Raw genomic sequence first — 24,685 nt, 5'->3', positions numbered from 1 at the left:
TCTTCATACGCGATGCTGTTTCTTGGTGAGCTTGACAGTAATTCTTGACTCCAATGAGGTGAAGAGGCTAAAATTAAGTTTATAATGTAATCTCTGGATGTTCTCAGACATCTAGGATATGTTCTTGTGAGTACCTGGGCATAATTGGGAATTGGGAATTGATTACGTTTTCAGGTTTGTTTATTTATTTTTTAAAACTGATAAAGTTATACGTTTGGTGTTCGAAGACCTGGGATGTATGTCATACACGTGTGCCATGGCATACACTGGGAACTACACTGTGTTGTGTGTCCACTTGCACTTCATCCCCTCGTCACCCTGTTTGTATATAAGTCCTGGTTTTCTGTCCTGTTCTTGTCGGTTCCTTGTTTGTCTATGTCATGAAGTTCTGTTTTTTCCGTGTTGATTGTTGTTACTTGAGTTCCTGTTCTGCCTGTTAAATATACATTTTTGTTACGTTTTCTGCTGTCTCCAGTCTCTGCATTTGGGTCCAACCACTCCTTGCTTCACATGACAATGATTGATTTGTACTATATATCGAATTGCTATTTTTGCCATTATTGTATTGTTATTAGTGCTTTTGCAGGGAATTATTATTATTATTACTTTAAATCTCCTAGATATTAACACTATTATACATATGGCTGAAATAATCATCATCATTAATTGTTTTGTGATATTATGTCCCTCTTGTTTTCATATATATATATATATATATATATATATATGTGTCCCCTCTTCCTTCACAAGCACTATATCAATATATAATACTATTCTGAAGCATGCAATGAAATAGAAGCAGAAAATGCTGCAGTGTTTGTGATGAACCTTTGTATACATTTCTGAATAAGTCTCAGAACCATTTTGTGGTACAATTAATTTGATATGGTTGGATATAGTTTTCAGCTGGAGCAACACCAATACTGAGGCTGATACCCACCCATTTCTTTGCCGTGAAACGCAGAAGACAGGCTACCACCTTAATTTGAGGGTGAAGTTCTACATGTTGACTGCAGTGGGATTCAAACTTGCTATCACCTGATTCGAAGTCCAGTACACTACCCACTGAGCCACAGCCCCGCATTAAATACAAAGATTAAAAGTCATTCAAAACAGATAATAAAAAAAGCTGGAGAGAAAAACATTCCACTCCGAGACTCGAACCCGGCCATCTCGAATGTCTGACCCACACTAAGAACATTACTCGACAAGCAGATTGTAGTAATTTTACACCCACGCAGTGCATGATCGAAGTGCGCATATTTTACGTACTTAATCATGGGCAGTACAGACCCATAGCATTAACATCACACTTGTGTAAATGGATGGAGAAGATGATAGTGTATAGACTATCACATGTCTTAGAACAAAGAGGGTTACTGAGTGGAACGAGGGTGTCATAAATGTTGTATTTAATATGTTAATTAAGCAATCATACACGAGAGGCCGTTCTTTAACGTCATTATTGGTACGACAGTACTGCGGCAGGACCGAGGCGCTTGCGCCGAGGTCCGTACGCCTGTACTGGAGCACTTTGCTTTTCAGGCCAAGGGTATACCGTTTTTCTCAGACGCGGAGGGATACTGACTTTTGTGAAAAGGCACGTTCTATTTGACCGTTCTTTGATCGCGGAATCAAACACGCCTATTGACCAATCAGAGAGCTTGCTCACACCTATGTGTTATAGAATATATTGTTTAATGTTACACTTCACACAAGTCACGACTGTTTGCAGTTAATGTCGTTGCCGTGTGTAACGTTAGTTTATATAATGTGCAGCGCTTCAAACAGTGTGCTGCTAATTATAAAGGCATTTTATAATGTTATAATTTGTTTGCGGTTCAAAAAGTCACCACTAGGAGTGCTAATGGTATTGTTATCTTTCAATTCGCCGTTCTTAGCCTCACTTCCGGTTTAGCGTTAGAGAAACGGCATGACAGACAGACGACAGATGGCAGCAACTTTCCCTCCGCTTCATTCATGTCTCCTGTTCAACAGGTTAGTAGTGTGTACACAGATGTTGTCATATTTCGATCTAAGAAGTGTCTTTGAAATTGTTTTATGTGTAGTTAACTTTAATGTCATTCTGTAAGCTACGCTACTAGCGTGTGGCTAATGGCGTCCGCTACTGTCTGTGTTTAAGTGGATGTCATTAAAGACCTTTACAAGAGCAGTCTCAGTGCTGTGGTTTGGACGAAAGCCTGACTGGAACACATCAAAACAGTTATTTAAATGCAAGAAATTACTCAACTGTTGAAAAACAACTTTTTCAATGATTTTACCTAGAAATGGCAGGTTTGATATGGGCCTGTAATTGTTCATTACTGAAGCATCTAGATATTCTTTTTTAAGAGCGGTTTTAATGACTGCAGTTTTCAGGGCCTGTGGAAAAATACCTGAGTGAAGAGATTTGTTTACTATATGAAGTAGATCTGAGGCCATGCAAGGCAAAACATCTTTGAAAAATCCTGTTGGAATAATATCAAGGCAGCAGGAGGAGGATTTCAGAAGTTGAGTAATGTCCTCTAGGTTTTTATCATTAATCTGATGGAATTGTGTCATGATGTCTGAATTGATGTTAAGTGGAGATAGGGACAACACATTTGCTGTTCCTGATGCAGAGGCACTGACTGCTTGTCTGATTTTCTGAATTTTGTCAGTGAAAAAAGAGGCAAAATCATTGCACGCCCTGGTGGATAGAAATTCAGAGGCTACTGACACTGGGGGGTTAGTTAGTCTGTCGACGGTAGCAACAAGGCACGTGCGTTGTTTTTGTTTTGGTAATGATGTCAGAGAAGAACGATTGTCGTGCGTTTTTCAATTCCAAATTATAAAGGCCAAGTCTCTCTTTATAGATTTCAAAGTGAACCTGGAGATTTGTTTTTCGCCACCTGCGTTCAGCTTTTCGACATTCTCTTTTTTCTGTTTTCACGGTCATGGCCTTTCTCCATGGAGATATGTTCTTGCCAGACACTTCCTTTAACCTAGTTGGAGCAATGGCATCTATAACATTTTTAATTTTTGAATTAAAATGATCTACTAGCTCATTTACTGAGATGTTGGCAGGGGAAAGTGTGGAAGAGAAATTCTGAGTAAACATTTCCCTAGTATTTTCAGTTAAATATCACTTTGTGGTTACCTCTTTTTGAACATTTTTGTGAACAGAAATAGAGCTCTCAAAGAAAACACAGGAATGGTCAGAGAGTGCAACATCAGTCACCACAACCTTAGAGATATTCAAACCCTTTGAGATAATTAAGTCCAGAGTGTGCCCCTTATTGTGCGTGGGCTCCGTCACATGCTGAGTCAGTCCATAGCTATCAAGAACACAAAATAGTTCTTTAGCCCCTCTGTCCTGGGGGTTGTCAACATTGTGAAGATAAAACTTCTTTGCAGCAATGTTGAGCCAATCATCAAATGAGGGAAACTGGATTCGCCTGTCAATACACTGATATTTATTGAGAGCCTGAGCGGCCGGAGAGTTCACAGCATATCACAGTTCTCCTGCAAGATACCAGCAAACTCTGAAGACCAAAAGCGCCAAGCACACATCTATACCTCAGAAGAGGAGGGCCCCAAAACACGCGGGTTTTCCTTTAATGCATGCCAGATGTCGAGACAAAGACTTGTTGCATTACAAACCCACATGAGCCCAGCTTCTCCCCCCACAAGACATCAGATGACCTCTTGACCTGTGTCTTCCTGAGAAGCTATGGATCACATTACAGGCAGGAATACACTTCAACCATATTAAACAGATTCCCGAGGACAAGTCACTAAACTCTATATACTTTAACAAGACTAAAATATTCCTTTACAGATCCACCCTTTTATCAATTTATGATAATCAATTAACATTAGTCTAAAGAATATTTCAGTCAATACTTAAGTCAATAAGCGTCTTCAGAGTTGTGTGGGCTCACTCACATTAATTACATCAAAAGTAGAACAAGATTGAAAACACTTCAATCACCATGACAAGATACAATCAATCATAATAAAATCATCTCTCTTCAGTGTTTGGCATCATTTGTCAAAAAGCACAATAGTAAACACGTGAAATACAACAATATTATAGCAAAATATATGTTTCAAAAATAAGATATTTTATCATTTATCCCTCAGTTAATCTCCTTCATCAAACACAAATTCTAAATCAGCTTACATCTCAAAGATTTACTTCAAGGCAATTACTTATTAAAACACAATTAGAATTTAGGATTTATAATAAATCCAATTGAGGTATAAATCAGACTTCAACTATCAATCATTATGTCATCTCAAAATCTGAAGGGAAAACTAAACAATTCTCAAAATGTTTAACAATCTGAAGAATCAAACATTTTATTGTATAACGACCTGAAAAGGAAAAAATCAAAACATCTGTTCTTTATTCAGAGCATCAACTGTAATCAATATCAAAACATCTGTTCTTACCTGGTAATGATTAAGGATAGTAACATTGTCTGTTATAATATTAGAAATATCTTATTGTTCAATACCTTATAAATCTGAAAATATCAATTAATTAATAATCTGTAATCATCTGGTCATTCAATTCAAATGTTATCTTTGTACGAGAGCTAGAAGAACATGTTTTCCTCCTCTCTTTATGACACAGAATGTCTGGTGTGTAAAGGCATCCTGATACTGTAGATTAGCACTGAGGTGCTGATTGGCTCAAAACTCTTCTTCATCAGAGCGCCATATCTCAATCCCCCCCAAATGCTCTGCTTTTGTGGCTCAATTCAGTGAGCACTTTATGATCTCCCAGTGAAACAGAGGCTCATCTGCCTGCATTCCTTCTGCTATCTGCTTGAGAGCAGTGCCTATTCCAAGTGGCACCTCCAGATGCCTCCCCCCGTGATGGGAGAGGTTATGAAAACATCTGCTCCTCCAAGAAACATGGAACCTTGTATGACGCCTCTGAAACCATCGCTCGTCCTGCAGAGTTGTCTGCCTGAGCCCACCGAACAGAAAGATGAAGAAGCATCCCATCTCATCAGAAAGTTGAAGATTAGAATCCTCTCATCTCGAACGACCTCCTTGCCCGTGGATAAGTTGCTCTCTGCAGCCGCAGAGTGTGATCCTCTCTCTCTGACCCTTGGCCTTCAGAGCTGTCCTAGTTATTGGGTTAACACTTGATAGGGATGTTTTCCTGAGTGCAGACAACTCAAGGTAATGGATTAGCACATTATCATTCAATTACAAAAATAGGATAGGCCCCCTCAGAATGATTTGGGAGCCTTCCTGACACATTATAAATGTAAGGTTTGTGTTAGTCATTTAACATGCAAGAATCATATACTCATCAGTCCAAAGCAGAGAAATGTTATTTTAAGTTAAATGTGAGCTAGTCCCTGTGGAATAACCCTTTCTCAATGATTCTAAATGTTATATTAATTCACCATTTACCGTTTGATCAAGGATTAGTTTATCAGAAGTACATTTCCTCTTCCATAAAACATAGGTTTGAGAAATGAATGTTCCAATATGAAATCAATTGCTCAATTTCTCAATATAATTTGACTCTTCCCTCTCTTTTCTTACATATTGTCACATATGAAATAATAACTTAGGAGTCTATCTAAGCATGGTATTGTCTATATAAGCTATTAATCGAGAAAACTCAGAGTGAGTATGCAACTCGCAAATATCTCTCCTCCTTCCTATCCCTCTTTACTCACTTTCCCATCTCTTTCTCTCTTATTTCTGTTAGATATGAAGGAAAAAACATACAAGTCCATGTAAGCATCTGAGTTACCACCGTTACCAAACGGTGTGCCGCGGCACACTGGTGTGCCGTGAGGCAAGTCCGGGTGTGCCGTGGGATTTTGTGACAACCATACATTATTTTTTCAATATACAACTACACAAAAATAATCATTTATTTTTTAATTTACTATATCAGTACTTTGTAGGTTTATATGTACGTAATCTGCGCGACTTGCGCGTCCACATCTCCACGTGCAGTGCTGCATAAACATGGCTGAGTCAGCGATAACTATCGAGGGGTGGAGGTATGCCCATTATTTTTTATATCACGCAGTCTATTCTTCTCTGTCTTCCGGTTGTTGCCTGTATTAAATGACAAATACACACTACCACCATGGATTTGATATGAACGAGGCGGCAGTTATCAGCTAGCGGCTAGCTAGCAATGATCTAGTGATATCGGTAATATTAACTCCATTTAATACAACATTTACGGTACAAGATTCAATCATACAGCCCATGTAGTATGACAATGAATTACAGCAAACATGTGCAATATATCCATTATTACAGCTCCGTGGGATGGCAGTAAGACGATATGGATCCGTTCCCATTGTGCATCCATGGGTAAAGATAAACGCAACTCACATTGGTTCCTCATACAGCATCTCTGTAAACTACGTGTATTCACTGAATTTCACTCTCTGCCTTTAACGCTCGTTGTAGCTCCAAAAGCTCCAGCCCCACCCTCCCTGTGAGCACAGTGTGCTCTGATTGGTCGGGACACGTAACATGAACGTGCCGGGCTGCGCGGTCCCGTGGATTAGATGCGCGTTCATAATGCAGAGGGAAATAACTCTCAGAATAACGTTATTAGCAAATGTTTTACAACTTGAGAAACGAATGTTTTTTAATAAGGGCTATACAAGTGTTCATACTGGGTAGTTTATTTAGTTAAAAAAATTATCCAACGAGTTACAGACCACTCTTTCCCCATGTAAGTCAATGGGAAAAGTGTTTCCGGGCCTGGCAACCAAACCGGAAGTGTAGTACCGCCGTTTGGCCAGCACGAATATTTTCATCTGAGTCCGGCGCACTACCTGGGGGGTTGACTACCGCCGCCTGCTGGTAAGGAAAGTTATTGCCACTCACGCATGCGCAGTTTGTACGTGCTCGGTGAGGAAAGTAACGAGTAAAGCAACGAGTTACTTTATGTAGATAGTAACGAAGTAGTGTAATATATTATATTTTTTAAAGTAATACATTTATAATTTATAATTTGTAGTTCAGGACCATGGACAATGCAGCTTCCTTGCATTGACAGTTGTCTGTGCTGAATTTCTGCTGAGTTTCCTTTGCCTCATTTTCTATTTTGTGACCTGTCTGGTGTAAATGAGTGTGTTGCTGGTTTGATGAAGCCTAATTTGATAAAGTTTCAAATTAATTTTGGAAATATTTCGTAATATAGTTGTCTTTGTCACATTTTATTTGGCATTAGTAAATAATTATGCACATTTACAGATACTTTACATAATATGAGTGATAACACGTGTTATAAGGGCTATCTTTTCACAATAGGTGTGCCTTGAGATTTTTTTTTACTTGTCCTTTGGTGTGCCTTGGGCACAACAAAGTTTGGGAACCACTGGCATAAATGATAGTGGGCGTCTGAGGGTGTCATTACTGAGAAATGTCAAAGAAATTCAAAACCTTACATTTTAAAACAGGTTTGCATTCCTCCACTTAAGGTGACGTTATCATTGGAAACAATAAAAACGAACTATTTTGATGTAGAATCTATAAATGGAATCGTTAGAGCAGAACAAAATGGTTGTATTGTAGCCTGAGTTCCGTGCAGCCCTAGTTTCAACAGGTGGAAACATGGTCCATATAATGTGAATACATGCAGAAGTAGACAGTAAGAGGCCCCTGACATCAGGCCTATTTGTTAAAATAGTAGGGGCTCTTCACTCTGCATAGCAGTATGAATAGCCTTAAAAAAACAAACAACCCACTCCGTGGTAACGAGAGTCATATTTCTGACCCATATGCCCTAAGTGAAGCCGTTAGTCTCATCTAACTGACCCAAGGGTTGGTGCTGGTGTGACAGTTCCAAGTGTTCAGAGCAGACATCAAGCTTCCAGTTCATGGCTCGGTGGGGGGGAGCAGACCCACGTGAGACAGTATCAAGGCTGTAATGTTCAGTGTGAGGAGCGTCATTCTCTCTGGGAGCAGGAAATGGTGTCCATTCTCGGACCAAACCATTAATGTCATGTAGAGCAGCCATAGCATCTCTGTGACTGCACTCAGCCGGACTGTAGCAGGGTAGAACTGGGTGACTCTTAGTGAAGCTGTCCAACGCCATTAGACAAAATGGAACCACGTGCTAACAAAAGGACACAGGGTCATCAATGTCTCTCTTTACCATTGGCCTAATCATAAACAAATTAGTGGGAAAAATGTGGAACACTAATCCATCATGTGGAATGTTGAGTTAATTTAAATAATTACTTATGGGTTGAAATCAAATTAACATTAACATTTGAACTAAAGTAAGTTAACAAATTGGACATGCACAGATCAGTAATCAATACACCATATTTCCAGCTCCGTGATGAAAACGATAACAGGCAGGGATGCAAACTTGTCATCTTTTGGGGAAATTTGCCGTTTTGAATCCAAAATAGGTCGTTTGTGTGATTTGGAATGGGCAGGGTTGCTAACTTTGGGTACCTGGCTGGAGTGAGATTTTGATATCATGGGTTTAATTACACACATGCGCACGAAGTGACTGCTATCGTGTCCGTAGCAGGACCTTAGCATATATTTAGAATATATATAATATATATATACAAATACACAATATTGGACACAGACTATAAAGGGCACACAGTTTCATTAAATAATGAAAGTCAAACACATGTTTGTTTCCACTGTTTTATTGTGTGCCTGTCGCGATAAGCAACTTATTGACTTATCGGCTCCCGAGTATTTGCGTTGGATAATCTATGGTAGGGCTAACCCATACAGTGGTGGGGCTCAAATCAGTATTTTAAATGTAATTACATACACGCTATATCGCCCCCTTGTCAGTGAAACGCCACGCGTGAGGTTCAGATTATTTCCCTGTCTCAATCCAAATTGAACTGTATGAAATAAAAGGCACATTTGTGTTGTAGTAAATAAAAAAATAAAAAGCGACCTGGAGGCACTCCTGCCATTTCCTCACAAGTGAAAGAGTTGACCCCTGCTTGGGATCTGGGGGGATTCTCCCCTAGGAGATTTTTTTAAATACTAACATAAAATACACATTCTCTCTTTTAGAGGAAAAAATAAATCCATCTATTACTACGCGACATATTTAAATGAAGCTGAACCTGCTGCTCGTCGGGAAGAGGCTGTGTGAATTACTTTACATTACCCCATTGTTCTGTGTGTCAAAATGGAAGGTTTCTGGCTAACGTTAGCTTAGGTACTCAGATCTTGTTCTTGAGTACAAGTAGAAATACCAGAGTGTAGGAATACTAAGTTACAGTAAAAGTACTGCATTCAAAATGTTACTTAAGTAAAAGTATAAAAGTATTGTCATCAAAATATAGTGAAAGTAGCGACAGTAAAAGTAGTCACTGTGCAGATTGGTTTATTCCAGAATACTATATATGATATGTTTTTATAATGATTGATCATGAAAGTGTTCTCAAAGCTGGTGAAGGTGCAGCTAGTCCGAATGACCCCGTACACCGCAGGGCAGCTGGTGGATTTACTCCAGGTGGAACTAAAGTCTGATTAAACACTTGATTAGATTTCACATCATTCATCCAGATCTGAAAGTAACTAAAAGGTATTAAATACATGTAGTGGAGGAAAAGTACACCATTTACCACTGAACTGTAGTGGAGTAGAAAAATTAAGTAGCAACACATTTAAATACTCAAATAAAATACCAGTATCTCAAAATTGTGCCCAAGTATAGTACTTGTTGAGTCTATGAACTTAGTTACTTTACACCAGTGGCTATACAGATAGAAAGACTAAGCCTTGCACAGAGGCATGAAAATACATTTTCAAAGTGCTCGACAGTTCTGCCAAAAAAACTGACTGCTGAAATTAGATCTTCCTTTGTGCTCAAGCTCATAAAAACCCCCAACGCACAGTGCTGTGGTCTGCTTCAGATTATCTTTTCCTTCCAGAGGTCACGCCTGTCTCTGACCCTGTGTCTTGCGTTTTATTTTATTTTCTTCTTCTGCAGCACCAAGCAGAGTAGAGAAAATGAGGGGATTTTGACTAGAAATAATTTGAAACAGTTTAATAAAGAATGTTGAACTATATTTAAAACTGTAATTGAACTTCAACTTATATCCATTATCTGATTCCAGTGGCCAGTTGGAAACAGATAATGACAAAGTTTTCATTTTGCATCAATCGTGCAAAAAGGTTTAATCACCATTGTGTCTAAGTCTTGTCTTATCTGCTTTGTTTTCGGAATGTGTTCAATACATTAGGTTATTTTATTTTCATTATTACCATACAATACATAGATTAAGAATAAATGAAACAAATAATACAACATTGACCTATTTGAGCAGACAGATGACCCGCAGTTATGCCTCTGAGGTTCCCGGGTGTAAAACAGAGGCTTTTTGCTATTTATTTTCCTTTTGCGGAAATTTAGATTCATTTTACCCTGGCTGTGGACTGACTCATTATTAGTTGTTACAAAGCATGCACAAGACGGCGGGTGGACAAACAAACACGAAACAATTATACAAACAAACATGAACCCGCAACAAATATCAGGTGACAGCTAAACTCATCCAGCTTAATTTAATCCGAATTAGGGAAACTTCAGCGGGGGCACTGAAATATCTGTTCAATATGGGCTCTTCTCAGCCATATTTAATAGGAATCTTTTGATGAGCAATAAACTACCTTATTCTCAATCAAAACCACTATGCAAATGTAGTGGTAAAACTGCTCAACCGACCGAGAGCAGAGATATTAATTAATTTAATTAATTCAGTACTTTTTATTTTTTTTATTTTAAACAACATCCAATTCAATAATCCGTGAGTTTATTAAACACAGTGTGAATGTAATATTCTGCCAGCACCCTTCCCATTTAATAGCTCAATTTAGTTCTTGAGCTTATGGTGTGATTAACAGAAAATACAAGTCTGTGTTCTTAAACATTCCTCGTGTGCCGTTCACCACAGGGGGGAGGGGAATTCTGTTGATGAGCAATAAACTACCTTATTCTCAATCAAAACCACTATGCAAATGTAGTGGTAAAACTGCTCAACCGACCGAGAGCAGAGATATTAATTAATTTAATTAATTCTAAGAACGGAATCTGCTGAAGAGTAATAACCACATTATTCTCAATCAACAACCACTATGCTAATTTAGTGGTGCTCTGCCCTCCCCGATCCGGAGAGCAGAGACTTTTAATGAATTCAGTACCCTTTATTTTAACAACAGCCAAATTCAACAACCCCTCAGTTTATGAAACACAGCGTGACGTAATATTTAGTAACATCCTAATAAGAGTTATGTTTAGTTCCAAAACTCATAATGGTGCGATTTAAGTAGAATACGACACTGTGCTTTGTTTCTCCTCGTGTGCTGCTCCCCACAGGGGGGAGGGGAATTACCCACACCCTCTTCCTGCAGCAGCAACAGGGTGATTTCGAGGCGAGTTGATTTAACTGGTTAAACCGTTGAAATCTCCAGAAATCGGCGATTCGTTTCAGTACAAATCTCTACATTTCTTTTGAACAGAAGTTCCACATTACTGATGCCCTCTTTAAGATCTCGCCGAATATTTGCAGTGCACACACACAGAGGAAACCAAAAATATTGCCTCTATCTGTTCCACAGGTAATTTTTATACCGTCAATCACAGAGTCTGGCGAGGCAATGTCAAAATATAGATTTGAAATTACACTCACCAGCTCGACGATCTATTGGTAATTGTTCGCAACGCCAATTGTGAAGATAAAACTTCTTTGCAGCAATGTTGAGCCAATCATCAAATGAGGGAAACTGGATTCGCCTGTCAATACACTGATATTTATTGAGAGCCTGAGCGGCCGGAGAGTTCACAGCATATCACAGTTCTCCTGCAAGATACCAGCAAACTCTGAAGACCAAAAGCGCCAAGCACACATCTATACCTCAGAAGAGGAGGGCCCCAAAACACGCGGGTTTTCCTTTAATGCATGCCAGATGTCGAGACAAAGACTTGTTGCATTACAAACCCACATGAGCCCAGCTTCTCCCCCCACAAGACATCAGATGACCTCTTGACCTGTGTCTTCCTGAGAAGCTATGGATCACATTACAGGCAGGAACACACTTCAACCATATTAAACAGATTCCCGAGGACAAGTCACTAAACTCTATATACTTTAACAAGACTAAAATATTCCTTTACAAACATGGATGTTAAAATCACCAACAATGACTAGACGGTCAAAGTCAATACACACTATAGACAGCAGTTCAGTAAAGTCATCAAAAAAGCTTGCACAGTATTTGGGTGGTCTATAGATATTTAGGAACAGAGCTCGAGAGGAGCATTTCAGCCGAAGGGCCACATATTCAAAATAATCAAAGTTTCCATACGATGTCTTCCTGCATTGAAGGGAATCATTGAACAGAATAGCAACTCCACCCCCTTTCTTATGCATTATTTCCTGACTCATAAAACTAAAGTTGGGAGGGGTTGATTCGATAAGAACAGCTGCACTGTTATTTTGTTCAATCCAAGTTTCTGTTAAAAACATAAAATCGAGATTGTGCTCAGTGATCAAATTATTGATTAAAAATGTTTTTCCTGCCAAAGACCTGACATTTAATAAAGCTAGTTTAAGTTTGTTACACACTATCAGTCATGTTTTTTGTAACAAGCTGTGGCTGACATGGAATCACTGCTAAATTAGATACACTCACACAAACGTTTGAGCGCTTCCTGTTTCTATGATTCACCGCTCTTAATCTATTACCTATCAACACAGATATCGGCAAAGCTACTGGCAGGCAGGGCCCCGACATGTCCTGGAAAGAGTTGAGAGTGCCATACGCCCTTGAGCCTGGACCCATCACATATCAGTAAGAGTTTGTTGTGTTTTGTACACACACATCCTTATCAGGCTTCGGATATTATTAACATAAATAGTTGGTTGAAAAAAAAAGTTGTAATGCTCAATTTGTATTTGTACACATCACATGAACCTCAGTATGGGATATGAAGTCATGAATCAGTCCTGATGTAACTTTTCTGTGTTGAAAGTAGAGTGATAGAACTATTTTACTCCAAATTCTAATTTACACATTTTCGTTTTAGACATGAACAACACATTTATATAGGCATATAGTGTAATTCATATATTTCACTACTTTTGTGAACCAAAAACGTTGGTAAACCAAATCTGAAACACCAAAAAAAATGGATGACATGAGTACATCTGTGTTTTCACAAGAGTTTTTAAGTGTTCCAAAAATCTGATTTCTAAGCTAAGTATCTCATAAGACAGTGCTCTAAGTCTAAGGTGAGTGACATTGCATTTCTAGCAAGACCAGAGACTGAACATTTTTGATATCTTACACCATGCCATGTTATACGAACTACATTTAAAAGGTGATTTAAGGAGACATAAATACCCTTCACTTCAGTAAGATAAGGTAAGGCGATTTTATTCCAAAAATCTGATTTCTAAGCTAAGTATCTCATAAGACAGTGCTCTAAGGTGAGTGACATTGCATTTCTAGCAAGACCAGAGACTGAACATTTTGATATGTTACACCATGCCATGTTATAAGAAGTACATTTAAAAGGTGATTTAAGGAGACATCAATACCCTTCACTTCAGTAAGATAAGGTAAGGCGATTTTATTTTAAAAGACAATGAAGGCAGGTTATATTGATTGATATATTTATTATATTGAAAGCCAAATTAATACATAGTCCCCTGAATCTGGAATAACGTACAATTTACAGCCTCACAATGTCAGGAACTTTTCATCTACAGATTGCTTTGGTCTGGTTTTGCTCTTCACTGATTGGTTACTGAGACTTTGAATTTAAACGGACCTCCCCGTTTATAAAACGGACCTCCCCGTTTATTCGCGCGTAGTTTCGCGCGAATAAACGGACCTCCCCGTTAATCCGCGCGAAACTACGCGCGAATTGTGACGCAAATGGCTTTCCATAGCCCTCTTGCTTGCTCGCGGGAGTGTCAGCCTCGCGGAGTCTGTCTACGCGCGCGTGAAAAGTTTCTGGCACTTTGGGGCGGAGCCACTGGACTTTGATTGACAGCTGCCAGGAAACCCGAGGTTGCCAGGTTTGATAAATGCCTGAACTGCCAAGAGCCGAGCTGTGACGGCAGCAAAATCAGTTGGACGAGATTGAATGGTAAAGTTGTCCATAAAAAACTATTATATTCGTAAAGTTTACAGCTAATAGATATATATATATATATATATATATATATATATATATATATATATGATTCTGTTTTCTTCAAGGTTGTATCTTCCTGGTCGAATGTACTTATTGTAAGTCGCTTTGGATAAAAGCGTCAGCTAAATGTAATGTAATGTAATAGAGGGCTCTCTCCACCCGGGACGCGAGGATGAATCCTGCCTCCAATATTTATGATCCCACTGTGTGCATAAATAAAAATGATTGCAATTATTCCGTTGTGAGTCATTCCTTTCCACAATCCCACACTTCATGGTAATGCCTGTACAGATTCCCCCTTCGCCACCCCAGTTGTGATTCCAGTACAGGAAGCAACCAGCGGGTGCGCGCATGTGATAAACCGCAGGAAGCATCAGAATGCTATGCGGGTACAAGGGCATTATGGGCGGCGTGAGGTTGTTAGAAAGCACATCACGCCGAGTGTAAAAACTCCGGTTAATGCTTTTTTCTCCTTGAGAGAAAACAACATTACGGCGGAGCGTGCGCTCTCGCGAGAGCGGGCTGTGGGGCGTTCAGGGACCTCAGTGTAAAATCGGCCATTTTTTTCTCTGGGTGAAAAATGCATTATTGAAAAACGGCCCTTTCTGTGTCAGCCCCCCATGGGTCAAACTTCCTTTTATGGAGGGTTTGACGGCGGAGTGGGCCACCAGGGAGTATCACAGCTTTATAGCTACAGCTCCACAGCTGATGGCACATTCCCTAACACAATGTTATGGGGAATGGAAAAACAGTTGTGTGTTAACAGAGTGGATGGACAGGACACTGAGGCTGGGTTATTCACTCCAGTTCCACAGCATCCCTCCTCCATTCAGAGGCATAAGAGAGGCAAATCTGTCATCCCAGGAGGAGATAGGTTTCCTCTCAGCAGAGGTTCAGGCCCTGGTGCAGAAACAGGCGGTGTCTGTGGTGCACCCTCAAGACAGAGAGAAGGGGCATTATTCCCTGTATTTTCTGGTTCCCAAGAAAACAGGAGAATTCAGGTCCATTTTGGATCTTCGAGGCCTGAACCGGCACATTACGTGCAGAAAATTCCACATGCTGACTATGAAACAGGTGTTGGAGCTGGTGCGGCCGGGCGATTGGTTTACAACCATCGACCTGAAGGACGCTTACTTTCATGTCGAAATTGCCCCGAAACACAGGAAGTATTTGCGGTTTGCCTTCCAGGGAGTAGCCTACGAGTACAACAGGCTGCCGTTCGGCTACTCCCTATCCCCACGCACGTTCAGCAAATGTGTGGCCACGGCGCTGCAGCCGCTGCGCGACCATGGCATGAGGGTGTTCTTTTATCTGGACGACCTCATAGTCATGGCCAGGTCCAGGGAATGGGCAATGTTTCACACAGCCCAGTTGATCCTTCATCTAACCAAGTTAGGTTTTGCGATCAATTGGAAGAAGAGCTCCCCCATACCTCAACAGCAGGTAGAATATCTGGGGATGGTGCTCGATACAGGCAGACTACGGGCCACCCTGACAGAAAGCAGGTAGGCGTCCCTGTTACGGGCGGTCTGCAGGCTGCGTCAGGGGGCAACAGTGACAGCTTTGACCATCATGCAGACCTTGGGTTTCATGACAGCTGCTCACACCGTAGTGCCACTCGGACTCCTGCATGCACGTCGCATGCAGAGGTGGTTTATCGGCCTTCGTTTAGATCTCAAAAGACACAAACGGCGTCTGGTGACCATCCCCCCCTCAGTAGAGAGCAACCTCCGATTCTGGGGATCCCCAGAGAATCTGCGGAGGGGAGCTCCACTGGGGCAAGTGACCTCCTACATCACAGTCTTCACAGACGCTTCGGTGACAGGATGGGGGGGGGACGTGCATAGAGAGAGCTGTGGGTGGTTGCTGGCCTCTGGCAGAGGCGCGGCACAGCAACCTCCTGGAGCTGCAAGCAGTGATGTTGGTCCTACAGCACTTCAAACCCTTAATACAGGGCAAACATGTGCTAGTGAGGAGCGACAACCGCACCACAGTGGCGTACATCAACAGGCAGGGCGGAGTCCGTTCAATAGCCTTGTTGACCGCAGCAGAGAACCTGTGACTGTGGGTGTCACAGATTGTGTTGTCTCCAAGGGCCCTGCATATCCCGGGGCGGGAGAACGGGGGGGGCCGACCTCATGTCAAGAGGCGGACCCCTGCCAGACGAGTGGAGGCTTCACCCGGAGGTGGTGAAGCAGGTCTGGACTCAGTTCGGGAGAGCAGAGGTGGACCTGTTCGCCAATCGGCGCAACAGCCACTGTGCCCTGTGGTTCTCCCTGGCTCGGTGGGACAACCCACCCTTGGGGGTCGACGCATTTGCACACGAGCCATGGCCAAGAAAGCTGCTTTACGCCTTTCCACCGCTGCGCCTTATCCCCCCCCCCTCCTGGAGAGGGTGAGGCGGGAACAGCTGTCAATCATCCTGGTGGCCCCAGATCGCCGCCTGGCACCGTGGTACGTGGGGGTAACACAGATGATGGTGGGCCAGCCCTGGGTGATTCCTCAGGTCTGGGGAGCGCTGTCTCAGGAAGCAGGTGCAATAGGGGCGTTACCCACTCTGGGCCAACCTCTCCAGGCTTGGCTCCTGAGAGGGACAGGCTGAGACAGGTGGGGCTGTCTGACAATGTTATTCAGACTATCCAAGCAGCAAGAGCAGAATCCACCACAGCCTGTTACAGGCCAAAGTGGGCGGGATTCCGGCGATGGTGTGAAGGAAGGAGTCTAGAGCCTCTGTCGTGCACGCTGGGCTCTATTCTTACCTACTTACAGATACTGGTGGACAGGGGGCTGGCTCATTCCACAATTAAGGTGTATGCAGCAGCCATTTCGTCCTGCCATGAGGGATTTGGAGGCAGGTCAGCCTTCAGTCAGCCGCTTATGACGCGGTTTTTGCAGGGGGTCAGGAGGCAGCGCCCAGTAGTGCATGCCTCCGCCCCACAGTGGGACCTGTCGTTGGTGCTCGAGGCTCTGGTCACAGAACCATTTGAGCCACTGGAGCTTTCCTCCCTGAAAGCACTCTCATGGAAGACAGCATTGCTGCTTGCCTTGACTTCGGCCAAAAGAGTGTCTGAGTTGACCGCTCTGTCGGTGCACCCAAGCTGTCTGTTGATCCGGGGTGACCGTAGCGGGGCGACACTCAGGCTGACCCCCTCCTTTACTCCTAAGAGTATGAGGAGTTCATTCAGATCAAGGGCTATTCAGTTAGGTGGCTTTAATCCTCCACCCCATGTTGGGACCAGGGAGGCTAAGCTGCACCTCCTCTGCCCAGTGCGGGCGCTAGCATGCTATGTAGAGCGCATGGCTTCCATTAGACGCACTGAACAACTGTTTGTGTGCTTTGGGGATGGGGTGGCTGGAAAAGCTCTCTCCAAGAAATGCCTAGCAGGATGGCTCTGCGAGTGTATTACACATGCCTATGGACAGGCGGGGAGAGCCCTCCCCACTGGGGTCCGTGCACATTCTACACGGGCTGTGGCTGTGTCAATTCAGCGGCGTGAGTGTAGAAGACATATGCACGGCGGCGTCTTGGTCTACGCCAGGCTCCGGTTACAACCGGATGGGAGGAAGTGGGGATGCAATGGATGTTAGCCAAAAGCCGGTCAGGGACGGTGTGGTGGGCCGATGTTGGTGGATGACAGGGCGTGTATGCATTGGGGCTCCGCCCACTGTACCCATAGAGTCCAGTAGAGGGCGGAGCCTGTGTGAAATATAACAGGGGGTTATGTATTGTAACCCTAGTTATATAAGCACAGGCGGAGCCCTCTACCTGGAGGCCCTGTCTTTCCTAGTCCGCTCGCTGAAGAGTGTAGGATAATGGGCTGCGGGTGTAGCCGCCTTATATACTGTGGGCCTGCGCGCGCATTCAGGTAGGCTCGCCCCGATTGGCCGGCTACGTTTACGTAAAACTCAGTAGGTGAAAGCACGCATAGCATGATAGAGAGTAGTACCCATAGAGTCCAGTAGAGGGCTCCGCCTGTGCTTATATAACTAGGGTTACAATACGTAACCCCCTGTTACTGTGTCAGCTGCACACACAAATACAGCTACAAACTGTAAACCACTGGCAATTTTTTTACGTATACTCGTAAAAACACGGATCATGTAGAGCTCCTGACAGTTAAATGTGTTTCAGAACCGGAGAAGGCAATATATTTGTGATTTGATATGGTCTGAATGTTCAAATTGGACTGACTGTCAGTAGAAATCTGTTGAATTTCAATTAGTTTACTCTTTCTACCAAAGCAGTTTTCAATATAACCATTATCAAACTGAATCAGTCTGAAAATGTATTGTGTCATGTGTTATCATGTTTGTGTGGACACTGTCTGAAGAAGGGAATGACATGAGCTGCTTTAGCATACTAATACAGACATATGTCAGGGGCTGGACTGCTCTGTTTCTGTTATGCATTCGGCTGTCACTCTGTCTAGATTCTAGAAGGATAAGAGACACCACAAGTCAAATAAAACAAAAACATCTATGTACAAATTTGAGTTGTGTGATTTGAAATTGAAGCAAGTGGAAATAATTTGCAATCATCAAAAATGTAATTGTATAAAATGTAATTTCCTTGAAGAATATTGGCATAATTCCTATAAAATGCAATATCGATAGAGCTTAGTCAAGTTCAACATTTACAATTGTCTCTGACAGAACAGTAAGAACAGTCAGGCATCAAGAAAGATATCATTACAAGACCAAACAAGTTCAAGAGAGTTTATGTGCCCATGGTGTTTGCTAGCACAGACCTGTTGTCAAAGTATACAGAGTTGCATGTTAAATGCAACACAGTCACTATGTATGTCACTTATTTAACGTGTTGGAGTTGCAGTGAGACTCCGCCACAAGTCCTTATGCTGACTCTCAGTGTTCCTGTCTGTAGTAGTAGTACCATCATGTGCTGTTTCTTTGAGGAGGTGTTGACTGTTCACCTACCAGATACAGCAGCAATAGTCTTCCTTGACATTTGTCTTCACTTCTCTGTCAACTGTAAGAAAACACTGCACAGCCTCACTAAGCTCTACATTGACATGTTTGTTTTCTTTCAATTCTGCTGCAGAATCAAATCTTTACCAGCACGCTGTTTCTGCTGCACGCCCTGAAGGTAAATATGCTCAAAGTGTTTGACCATGAATCCAGGAAGAAGGAGTTTTTAGAAATACACACTGATATATACACGCTACATAGCACAGGGTAATCATGCCTTACCTCATGTACTGACAATGTAATTAGTGTTAAAGCTGTAATATAAGACCAGGCACTGGACCTTCAAAGCTTTGATCACATTGTTAATGGTGCAGTTTTTGCAATAGGGGATGGACAGTTGAAACACAACTTATTTAACTGCTGCTAAAATGTCTAAAAATCATGCAAACATCGATATTTGTAATAATAATATCTCCTGTCAGATACAACTCATCATGAAAAGATAGGCACGTGTGAGTCTGCCTTCTTCTTACCTTTTGTCTACTTTACTTGCACATGTGAAAGAACAGAGGGGCATGAGTCTTTTTAAAAAGAGTAAACTAATTCAAATGTAGACAAATAAATTATAATTATATTCCAGCAAAGATACATTCTAGCTTCAGGTGTCAATAGGGGTATTTTGATGTCACATTCAGGGGTCAAGGCTGCTTGTTTTTCTGTATAGGGAGAGTTTGCTGGCAGTGAGCTGCATATTTAATGTGTGTCGTTTAGCAGATAAATATGACAAAGGTTTGTGTCGTGAGTATTTGTTATCAGCTCTTCCTCCCACAAAACAAACACTAGCTTGTCTTATGTGTTTAAAACTTAAACAAGAACGATAACTCATGTCTTCAAAACTATTTTACATTAGACAATGACACCATTAAATAGAGAGAAATCATCATATCATTTATTTGAAAAAGCTGATTACACACAAAAAAACTAAATTGGGAAATAATGTAAAGACAAACAGGAAGTTTACTGTTTACTGTGTCACAGGAAGCTCATCCATGAAGGGTTGTTGAGTTCAAACACTCTTTTAAAAAGCACATAACCAATGTTTGGCTTCATGTAAAAATGCCTTTCAACACAGCAGCTTTCTAATCTGTCAAATGTTTGCCAAGCGAGGTTTGGAACATTTACAGTAATTACGCTAATGTGCAAACATCTGTCATCCCTTTTACATGCATCCTTTTTCACACTGAAGCATTGGACTGGGTGTGATTAATGATAAATGAGTAAATATTTACTTATTTAAATAGAGTAGTCTGTTCAAGGAAATGTATATTTCCCCTATTATTAGTAAACACGTTACACAGTTATTTCCAGGAAACTTCCCAGCAATTCCCATGTCATATTATGGACCCATACAACTACATGTTTACAACATAGTGATTGAACAGCACACGGATACTGAGAAAGACAGGTACCACCAGATCAACGCACATTTTAGACGAGCTTCCCCTCTATTTCTCCAGTGGTTTAGATTATTTACAATATGTTTAGAAACTCAGCTTTTCTAAATGTAATTGTATTTAGGACCATGTTATCCATCACATTGAATTGTTAATTGTATTGCTTGGTCACATTGGTAAAGCAGTTGTAAGCAAGGACAACGTAATCTACCTGCATAAAAAGATGCTCATAACGGCAGGAGAGTTGAGACTTGGTAGCTGAATATCTTAAAAGGAACAATCCAAATTCATTAGACTTTTTCACAGTGTCCATGTCTGCATTTTCATACCTGGATTTCACTTTAATTATCAGATGTGTATCCTGTCTGTGTCCTCAAATACACCACTCTTATAACTATAAAATGTTCCACAGCAACACAACAGGATTATGTTTTGTCAAATCAGTGAGTCTCTGCAATCTTCAAAATGCCATGGAAGAAATAGGAAGCAATTACTGCAGGAAATAAAGTAGGTAATATATCCAAAGCTACATATTTGCATTAATTAGATTATGGGCCAACATTTACAAAACCATTGGACTGGTCTTTAAAAAAAGGATAAATAATTCAGGAATATCAATTTACCATCATCTAGTCAACAAAAACCCTTTTAAAGTTGTAAAGTGCAATTAGGGACTGAGAGTTGTTTTTCAGTATTTACTCTATTTTTTGAGAGCTAAGAAGACAAGAGTGTTGTTCTGAAAGAGCCACACAAAACTATTGACCAGCTTCAGGGTGGATTCAAGGGAAGCTAATTGATTTGGGATAATGTTCATTCTCACGAGTCTTCAGTAGCCTTCCTCCGACTCGACTGAAGGTGCCAGCCACTAAGCTGATTCCCTCTGTGTGCACGTGTGAGTTAATGTGCATCACCCTATGGCATCACCTCAGACAATTTCCTGACTGATGAATATCGAGTATTAACATTTCTGGGAATCCGAGTAGCAGTTCAGTGAGCACAGCAAGAAAACTCTGGTGTGGCTCAGTTTTCCAACGTGTGTGTGTTTGGCTTCTGAATATTTATATCAGCCATCATTCTTAACCATTATCTCCATGGCCACTCCTATACTCTGATGGGATTTCTTTTCCTGTGTTTTACAGAATTGTGTAGAATTCAGACGGCTGGGAAATAAACCCATCCTGTTCTACCAGCCACAGAGGAGAGTAAAAGGTGCCAGATGAGCCTTCCCCTGGTGTGGTGCTGTCGGAAGAAAAGGTGACACAGGGGACTTAGGGGCCAATATGGAAAGCTTGAGGTGCTGGGAATCAAAAGGTACAATACTCTTCTTGTTGATACTATTTATCACATTTGCTGACCCTATATTTATTGCAGATAACATTCCAACCTTTGTCAGCAATATTAATTCCTTGTAAGTAGAACAAATAATCACTTATACTATTATATATTCTTCTCAAAACAATTAACAATATTATAGAAATCAAATAATATACAATCAATTGAAAGGACAAAATACTTTTTGGCATTGACAATGTATGACGCATTAGGCCTCATTCATACTGACATTAGCCCTGTATTTAAAAACGATCATTCATGCATGGCTGCAGCACGATGCCATGCAGAGGGCCCCTGCACAGACCCCATCTCCCCAATGCCACATCATTCAGCCAATCAATTACAGACTACAACGTCTTCTTGGTTTATTATTTTGTAACGTGATCAGCATTTTTGACTTTTTAGCCTGTAAATTAATAGATCTGAACTTCATAGATCATATTTCGTCATCTCTGTACCTGAAGAAACCCACCCTTATTATTGCATCTCCTGCATTCCTGAAACACAGGGCTGTGTTCGGCCTGAGTGTCAAAATGTATTCTAAAATGACACCGATAAACACAACATCTGTAGAAGTTGTGTATGGGTGGGCCCTCCAGTGGCCCCTTGACCAGCAGGGGGCAGAGTCTGCGACTATAGCAGCAGCTCAGTGGTCAAGACAGGAAACTGTCATTAAAGTCATGATCCTATCTTCCAAAGCAGGAAAACATTTCCTTTGAACGATATTGCCGATGTCATTGACACCTTTTCAGTTCCAACATCAGTCCAGTGTTTACATCAGTAATCTGGTATAGGGGAGTTACAGTTGCCATGGTAGATATAGACAAGTCCTTCGCAGCGATAATACATCTGAAACACGTCTCCGTACCCGTGGTCCCTCCACCAGGTGCACAGCTGCCGGTTCCACCCACAGGCCAGGGGGTAAAACAGCTCAGGGTGCTCCATACCGATCATGGTGAAGAAGTCCTGGTCCCCCAGGTGGCCCCTGAAGCGATACTGGTCTGCTAGCTTGGCCACATTGCTGGGCTTCAACAGTTGGTTGTAGAGAGCCGACTCTCTCATAGCACCAAGGTCCAATAACATTACCCCGCTGTTGAAGCCCGGGAGCCCCTCAGGGGGAGGGTCGCCCACTCTGGTGCGAGGGTTCTCCTTACGATACTGCCAGAAGGTGTGTCTGAGGAGAGGGACAGAGGTTAGAATTACAATGACAGCACTCAGAGGAATTGTTTGCTGATAGTCGTGAGCTAAAATTCTAAGTACAATGCATCTGTTTCTCAATCAAACCTATCAATTCGTTTTTCTATTTTATTTTTGTTTCAACTTTTCAATATCAATTTTAAGTTATAGTTAGATTTCTTTCGATTTTCAGAAGCACAAAACGACCCCAATTAGTAAACATTAGACCAGTGGTTCTCAAATGGGGGTACGCGGACCCCTAGGGGTACGTTGGAGTACCTCCCTGTCAACGCCTTTGAGGATACTCTTCATTCATCCCCCAGCTCTCTCTACTCTCCGCTCACCCTCTCACCCTCACCCTCGCCCACACCCCTGGAGTTCAATGACCACATGACGGCGACACGCAGGGTTGGCAGCATGTCCTTTACCCCCGCCCCTCAACGACGCCCACCAAAATCACCGAAGCAGAGATGCGCACCATCTCCCCCGGCTTCATCACCATGCCTACCACAATCATCAAAACCACAACAATACAAGAAAGATGGAAGCAGATTTCCAAACCCCCCTTCCTACAGTGTAGCCCTCACCCTGCCCTCCTATGATGAGAGGAGCAGGGTGGTGGGTCCTCCCTCCCCTTCAAATTCTTACTGATATGTGCTGGGTCCAGGCTCAAGGGCGTATGGCACTCTCAACTCTTTCCAGGACATGTCGGGGCCCTGCCTGCCAGTAGCTTTGCCGATATCTGTGTTGATAGGTAATAGATTAAGAGCGGTGAATCATCTTAGAAACAGGAAGCGCTCAAACGTTTGTGTGAGTTTATCTAATTTAGCAGTGATTCCATGTCAGCCACAGCTTGTTACAAAAAACATGACTGATAGTGTGTTTAACAAACTTAAACTAGCTTTATTAAATGTCAGGTCTTTGGCAGGAAAAACATTTGTAATCAATGATTTTATCACTGAGCACAATCTCGATTTTATGTTTTTAACAGAAACTTGGATTGAACAAAATAACAGTGCAGCTGTTCTTATCGAATCAACCCCTCCCAACTTTAGTTTTATGAGTCAGGAAAGAATGCATAAGAAAGGGGGTGGAGTTGCTATTCTGTTCAATGATTCCCTTCAATGCAGGAAGACATCGTATGGAAACTTTGATTCTTTTGAATATGTGGCCCTTCAGCTGAAATGCTCCTCTCGAGCTGTGTTCCTAAATATCTATAGACCACCCAAATACTGTGCAAGCTTTTTTGATGACTTTACTGAACTGCTGTCTATAGTGTGTATTGACTTTGACCATCTAGTCATTGTTGGTGATTTTAACATCCATGTTGACAACCCCCAGGACAGAGGGGCTAAAGAACTGTTTTGTGTTCTTGATAGCTATGGACTGACTCAGCATGTGACTGAGCCCAAGCACAATAAGGGGCACACTCTGGACTTAATTATCTCAAAGGGTCTGAATATCTCTAAGGTTGTGGTGACTGATGTTGCACTCTCTGACCATTCCTGTGTTTTCTTTGAGAGCTCTATTTCTGTTCACAAAAATGTTCAAAAAGAGGTAACCACAAAGCGATATTTAACTGAAAATACTAGGGAAATGTTTACTCAGAATTTTTCTTCCA

General features: G+C 41.7%; 1 protein-coding gene and 1 long non-coding RNA gene across 2 annotated transcripts in view; one reads left to right on the top strand and one right to left on the bottom strand.

Moving 5' to 3' along the window:
* The first annotated feature begins 1,921 nt into the window (after positions 1–1,921).
* Positions 1,922–21,797, top strand: LOC117555226. Its single transcript, XR_004570370.1, has 3 exons — positions 1,922–1,998; positions 19,236–19,280; positions 21,696–21,797. It is a non-coding gene; the product is annotated as an uncharacterized LOC117555226 (long non-coding RNA).
* xxylt1 (xyloside xylosyltransferase 1) overlaps positions 20,030–24,685 on the bottom strand; it is a 32,607-nt gene continuing 27,951 nt past the window's right edge. The window contains exon 5 of the mRNA XM_034230046.1: positions 20,030–23,062. Within this exon, the coding sequence (XP_034085937.1) occupies positions 22,666–23,062 (397 nt within the window). The 3' untranslated portion in view covers positions 20,030–22,665. The remainder of the gene's footprint in view (positions 23,063–24,685) is intronic.

This window comes from Gymnodraco acuticeps, unplaced genomic scaffold (genome assembly GCF_902827175.1).
Source record: "Gymnodraco acuticeps unplaced genomic scaffold, fGymAcu1.1, whole genome shotgun sequence".
Lineage (NCBI taxonomy): Eukaryota > Metazoa > Chordata > Actinopteri > Perciformes > Bathydraconidae > Gymnodraco > Gymnodraco acuticeps.
The sequence above is the reverse complement of the archived record's forward strand: the minus strand, read 5'-3'. Positions and strand labels throughout refer to the sequence as shown.